The 6891-nt window shown below is 39.9% G+C and overlaps 1 protein-coding gene across 1 annotated transcript in view; it reads right to left on the bottom strand.

The window, feature by feature from the left end:
• Nucleotides 1-3744: 3744 nt before the first annotated feature.
• Nucleotides 3745-6891, bottom strand: part of ABHD3 (abhydrolase domain containing 3) — a 58378-nt gene continuing 55231 nt past the window's right edge. Inside the window, exon 9 of the mRNA XM_012802095.2 lies at nucleotides 3745-4433. Coding sequence (XP_012657549.1) covers nucleotides 4255-4433 — 179 coding nt within the window. The 3' untranslated portion in view covers nucleotides 3745-4254. The remainder of the gene's footprint in view (nucleotides 4434-6891) is intronic.

The raw sequence follows: 6891 nt of genomic DNA, 5'->3' as shown, positions 1-6891 counted from the left end.
CTGAGTGTATTTGCCATGGGTCCTAAAAAGTATAGTGAGGAAAATAAGAGAGGAAAGCTGTTAGAGCTACAGAAAGCAGTACACATGTGGCTGATTCTGTGTTCAAGATGCCTAAATCAACTGTTTGTATGATTTTGAAAACTAAAGAAGCTATAAAAGCAGCTAATACAGCGAAAGGGGTTACAAACTGACCTCTACGAGATCAAAAAGTATGGAACAGATGGAAAAACTCCTCAGTTTAGATTAATGAAAAACAGCTGGCTGGTGATAACGATTTCTGAGATGATAATTTGTGAGAAACCAAGGTCCTCCACAATGATTTAGTGAAAGGCATGCCTGATGCTAATGCTCAAAAGGGGTTTAAAGCCAGCAGCGGGTGGTTTGGAAAAGTTTAAGGAAAGGACAGAGATCCATAGTGTTGTTATGCACAGAGAGGCTACCAGTTCTAATTTGGAAACAGTAGAAAAGTTTGTAAAGAAATTTAAGGAGTTTGTGAACAGTGAGGCTTATGTTTCAAACCAAGTGCTCAATTGAGACAAAACAGGTCTTTACATTTTTAGGTTGCTTTTTTTTTAGAAACAGAGTCTCACTTTATCGCCCTGCGCTGTGGCATCACAGCTCACAGCAACCTCCAGCTCTTGGGCTTAGGTGATTCTCTTGCCTCAGCCTCCCGGGTAGCTGGGATTACAGGCACCTGCCACAATGCCCAGCTATTTTTTTGTTGCAGTTTGGTCAGGGCCGGGATCGAACCTGCGACCCTTGGTATATGGGGCTGGCACCCTACTCACTGAGCCGCAGGTGCTGCCAACATTTTTAGGTTTTTATATTTTTTATTTGATTTACATTTTTATTCAAACATTATTATTTTTCCTTAAAATACAGTGTATTGGATGGCGCCCTTAATCAGTGGGTAGGACGCCAGCCACATACACCAAGGCTGGTAGGTTCAAACCCAGCCTGGGCCAGCTAAAGCAACAATGACAACTGCAACAGAAAACTAGCCAGGCATTGTGGTGGGCACCTATAGTCCCAGCTACCTGGGAGACTGAGGCAAGAGAATCGCTTGAGCCCAATAGTTTGAGGTTGCTGTGAGCTTTGAATCCATAGTACTTTACTGAGGACTACATACTGACACTGTCTCAAAAAAAAAAAAAATACAGTATATTTACTGTTAAAATCATTTTGAAAATTTGAGTTTGTGGGACCCAGAAACAGATTAATCCAGTTTCTATTTATTTTATTTATTTATTATTTTTTGAGACAGAGCCTCAAGCTGTCGCCCTGGGTAGAGTGCTGTGATCTCACAGCTCACAGCAACCTCCAACTCCTAGACTCAAGTGATTCTCCTACCTCCACCTCCCAAGTAGCTGGGACCACAGGCTCCTGCCCCAACACCTAGCTATTTTTGAGTTGCAATTGTCATTGTTTGGCAGGCCTGCGCTGGATTTGAACCCACCAGCTCAGGTGTCTGTGGTTGGTGCCTTAGGCGCTTAAGCCACAGGCGCCAAGCCCAGTTTCTATTAGTTTAAAGGAGAAAAATTGTCTTGGAACTCAAACAAACTCGAGCAGGGTTCTGGAACGGATTAAGTTCAGATTCCAAGGTATTACTGTACTTCACAGGAATTCTTTCACCTAGTTCTGATCACTGACATGTAAGTGAATATCTCTCATGAGGGCTTCTAGTAAAGCTACTATTTTCAAATTAAAAGGAACAAATTTATTAGGCTTGAGCCTTTTACCCTTCAACTCTTGCTCCTTCCTGGAATACAGATGGGATGATTGCAGCAGTAGCAGCTATCTTTAATCAATAAGGAAAAGTCCAAGAGAATTGGTAATCTAGGCCCTAGCATCCGTTTTTTGGGTTTTTTTTTTTTAAGACAGAGTCTCACTGTAGAGTACTGTGATATAGCTCAGCAATTTCAGACTCCTGGGCTCAAGCAATTCTTTTGCCCCAGCCTCCTGAGTAGCTGGGACTACAGGTTATCTTTTTTTTTTTTTTTTTAAGATAGAGTTTCACTTTGTTGCCCTTGGTAGAGTACCATGGCATCAGAGCTCACAGCAACCTCAAACTCATGGGTTCAAACGATCCTCTTGCCTCAGCCTCCAAAGTATCTGGTACTACAGGTGCCTGCCACAACACCTGGCTATTTTTAGAGACTGGGTCTCAAATTTGCTCAGGCAGGTCTTGAACTCTTGAGCTCAAGCAATCTACCTGCTCAGCCTCCCAGAGTGCGAGGATTACAGGCATGAGCCACTGCACCCAGCCTAAACAAGAGAAACTTATTGCTCACATTTTTTGTCTTTAATTTCCAATCAATATGAAGCCACTCAATGTGAGACCTGAGGCAAAATACATGTATGTTTTTTTGTTTGTTTGTTTGTTTGTTTGTTTTTGAGACAGAGCCTCAAGCTATCCCCCTGGGTAGAGTGCCATGGCATCACAGCTCACAGCAACCTCCAACTTCTGGGCTCAAGCGTGTCTCCTGCCTCAGCCTCCCAAGTAGCTGGGACTACAGGCACCCGCCACAACGCCTGGCCATTTTTTGGTTGCAGCCATGATTGTTGTTTGGCGGGCCCGGGGTGGGGATTCGAACCCGCCACCTTAGGTGTATGTGGCTGGCGCCTTAGCCGCTTGAGCCACAGGCGCCGAGCCAATACATGTATATTTTAAAACAGGTTGAAATAGTAAAAGAGGTGGAAAAGACATTGAATCGTATGGAAGATATCACTATTGGTTAGCTAGCCCAACAATAATAAACGTCAACTTCCTCACCCCTGCCTGCCTCCACTATTTAATTGGAAGTTTACATATTTGCTTTCCCAGTCACTCAATTTGGGTGGCCATGTAACATGGTTCCAGCCAAAGGGCATAGGTGCAAGTGTTCTAGGAAAGCATTCACTTTCCCAGAATGGCAGATGTGTCTGGTCCCACCCCTTCCCCCTTTTCATTCTCTGAACACAAATGTGATTTCTGGAACTGCAGCGGCCACTGTATGTCTAGGAGATAATTAGATGACCTGCTAAGGACAGAGTGAAAACAGCCTGGGTCTTTCATAACACTGGTAAGCCCCTACACCAGCCCTGGGCCTGCCTAATAGGAGATTTCTTGTAATGCAAGATAATTCAATATCATTATTCCTTAAGGCACTATTAGGTTTCCTGTGGCTGAAAGTATTTACAAATGGTATGAACCCAATATTCTGTAAACAGTGTCAAAACAAGTTTTGATGTTTCTTACTAATGCATTCATGAAATTATCATAAATTTCTTCCCAAGGATTACTTTCTAGGCCTTTTTTAAAGATAAAAACTCACAAAGAAACAATTTAAAATGACAGAATTTATTTTAATATAATGATATATATGTGTTTGTGCGCACATATACTATTTTAAAAATAAGCATTATAATCATTATAAAACATAAATCAGCCCTAATTTATTAATATTATTAGAGTAAAAGAGCACATATAGAGGTCAGTTTAACTTGCCTTCTAAAGTTAGAATACATAAAATATTTCATCACATTATATTTTATCTAATTTCTATTTTCTTTTCTTTTTTTTTTTTTGAGACAGAGTCTCAAGGTGTCATGCTGGGTAGAGTGCCGTGGCTCACAGCAACCTCCAACTCTTGGGCTCAAGTGATCCTCTTGCTTCAGTTTTTCTATTTTTAGTAGAGATGGGGGGTCTCACTTTTTGCTCAGGCTGGTCTCCAACTCATGAGCTCAAGTAATCCACTCGCCTGGGCCACCCAGAGTGCAGGATTACAGGCATATACCACTGTGCCCAGCCCTAATTTCAGTTTTCATGTTATTATCATCAAGTATAAATACCCTTAGGAATGTACCACCTTATAACTTACATTCAGGTAACAAAAATCTTGTAAGAGTTACTAGAGTCCCATTAAATCACCTAAAATGAGTGATCTAAAAAAATACTAGCCTAAATTAAAACCCTGAGGAATTAAAATTTTTTTTTACACAATAGTTTTGGTTAAGTGCAATTTCATGTATGTACTACTTTTTTAAGGTCATACTTGGTAAGGCATAGTAAAAATAAAATCTACATAAGTAACAATCTAATATTATATTTAATGTCTTGCTACAAAGTTGTTTCCCTAAAAAGTAGTTTTTGCATATCATTCTGGACCTCTTCACCCATCTGCTGGCTTATTTGCTTTATATACAATATTAAAATTTGTGCACTAAGCTGAGCTGCCTTTACAATGGTGGTTCACACAAAATGCACCCAACGAACTACATGTTAGAGAGTTCATGTCCATGTTCAACCATGGCTTGCACAAACTGCTTGAAGACTCGATCCATGTAAGTGGATTGCCGTGGCCAAATTCCCTCCAGAAAACCAATATGGCCTCCATGAGAAGTAAGGACCAAAGCAACATTAGGGTTTTGCTTAGCAGTTTCTACTGGAATAGCTTGAGGGGGGAAAAAAAGGATAGCAGTAAGAAAGAGAAAAATACAAATCCTTATCAGTTTTTGTTAGGAAAGTATATCTCTTAATCATTTCTAATCAATATAAATCAGAACACCATTAAAGAACTATTTGTAATGAGGATGGCTAAATATCAACCATCTATATATTTTTTTCACACTGGCATCATGGTTTCTGAATACCATCTGTATTCTTACAACACTTCATGTTTATGGTAATGTACTGGACCATCATTTTTGGAATAATCAACTTGAAACTTAATCATAACACAAAATATAGGCCAACTCTTGTTTTCAGAAATTAAAGTACTTCAAAGAATAGTGAATCCTTACACTATGCCATTAATTGTCAACTTAGGTATTACACTGAGTGAAAAATTAATCTTAGCATCTTTTTTGTGACAGTTATAAATTCATTATGTATGATTTTGATTAATTTTATGTGACATTAGATTCCTAAGGCCAACTGGTATTAAGTTGTAAAAATTATGATTTCTGTAGTAAAAACATATATCGATAGCAAAACAAAACAAAGGAAATAAAATTCTCCCAAAATAGTAACAGTGTTTATCTTTGGGAGTTAAAACATGGGTAAATTTTCCTTTTACTTCCTTTTCTGAATTTTTTATTTGTAGTGAAGAGAAAGAAAAACATTATTTTGAAAACACAGTTGCTGTATTTACAATAATTCCCCAATAATTCTTGTTTTTCTTTTTCTTTCTTTCTTTTTTTTTTTTTTTCTTTTGAGATAGAGTTTCTTTATGTCACCCTCGAGTAGAGTGCAATGGTGTCACAGCTCACAGCAACCTCAAACTCTTGGGCTTAAGCAATTCTCTTGTCTCAGCCTCCCAAGTAACTGGAACTACAGGCGCTTACCACAATGCCAGCTATTTTTTTTGTTGCAGTTGTCACTGTTTAGCTGGCCTGGGCCAGGTTCAAACCCGCCAGCCTCAGTGCTGGCATCATAACCATTGTGCTATGGGTGCCGAGCCAATAATGGCTGCTTTTAATATGCTCTACAAAATCTACCCTTAGCGGGAAGTTTAAAGGCTCTGAATTATAGCCAGGTGTTGTGGTGGGCGCTTGTAGTCCCAGCTACTCAGAAGGCTGAGACAAAAGGATCATTTCAGTCCAGGAGTTTGAAGTTGTGTGGGGTATAGCAGAGTGAGACTCTGTCTCAAAAAAAAAAAAAAGGCTCTGAATTAAATGTTTTTTCCTTCCATCCTTGAGTTCAGATAGTGAAAATGTTTTGATTTCAGGTCCATTATGGAAGCCATCCTTGCAGTCTGGGAAGCCAATGTGGGTGGATCACTTGAGCTCAAGAGTTCAAGACTAGCCTGAGCAAGACTGAGACCCTGTCTCTACTAAAAATAGAAAACACACACACACACACACACACACACACACACACACACAAAAACTAGCCAGGTGTTGTGGTGGGCGCTTGTAGTCCCAGCTACTCAGAAGGCTGAGACAAAAGGATCACTTGAGCCCAAGAGGTTGAGGTTGCTGTAAGCTATGACGCCATAGCTCTATAGAGTAAGACTCTGTCTTAAATAAATAAATTAATTAAATAATGTCTATAATGGAGTGAAACATGGCATGAGAAGTATTTTGATTTCAGATACTGCTAAATCTCATCTTTGGAATTAAGATAATATAGTTGATGAAGTAATTAGACCATCACCACTTGGGTTGAGTTTTAGGGGTAAACAAGCTAAAATCTCCCTGCCCCATATGAAAGGACAAAAAGTAAGCCCATACACGGTAAGAGAACTGGGCCCCTTGTGAGATGGTGCTGGAGACAATGCTCTAAAGTTGACCCCCACAACACTCTGAAGAACAAACTGAGAGACCCTAAAGCAAGACTTTAACAAGCTAAGTTCTTTTCCAAAAGTGGTCTTGAACTCACATCTTTAGCTAGCCACACCCATCTTAAGGCAGAACACCTCAAAGTAAACATCTACCTTGAGAATCCCGTGGTAATTGAAGCAGGTAGGGAATGACTTACATATTTTTGCTTTTCCTTTTCACCATACATTTAGAGTGCTTCATTTGCCTCTACTGGCATTATTAAGCGATCCAATTTCACACTCTGGATACACTCAGAAATTTCTAACACTGATAGAGTCATATCAGAAGAACAAAAGGCTGTGCTACATTTGATTCATGTGAAAGATCTTGGCTGCCTGTTCTCTCAGACTGCAGACAATTGTCTACTGTTTCAATGTGGCAAGACTATTTTAAGGGCTTGGGAAAGAATAGGAAATAATGAGTTTAAACTTCACCCAAGTGGGTCAAATTAAAATGCTGGGAATTTTTTGTTGGCAGAAAGGTCAGTGAGATATAAAAATGGGGTGGCGCCTATAGCTCAAGCAGCTAACATGTCAGCCACATACACCAGAGCTGGGAGGTTCGAATCCGCCCCGGGCCTGCCAAACA

Source organism: Otolemur garnettii, unplaced genomic scaffold, assembly GCF_000181295.1.
Source record: "Otolemur garnettii isolate 467f Iridium unplaced genomic scaffold, OtoGar3 scaffold00012, whole genome shotgun sequence".
Taxonomy (NCBI): Eukaryota; Metazoa; Chordata; class Mammalia; order Primates; family Galagidae; genus Otolemur; species Otolemur garnettii.
Note: the sequence above shows the minus strand (reverse complement) of the source record. Positions and strands in the feature narration are given on the sequence as shown.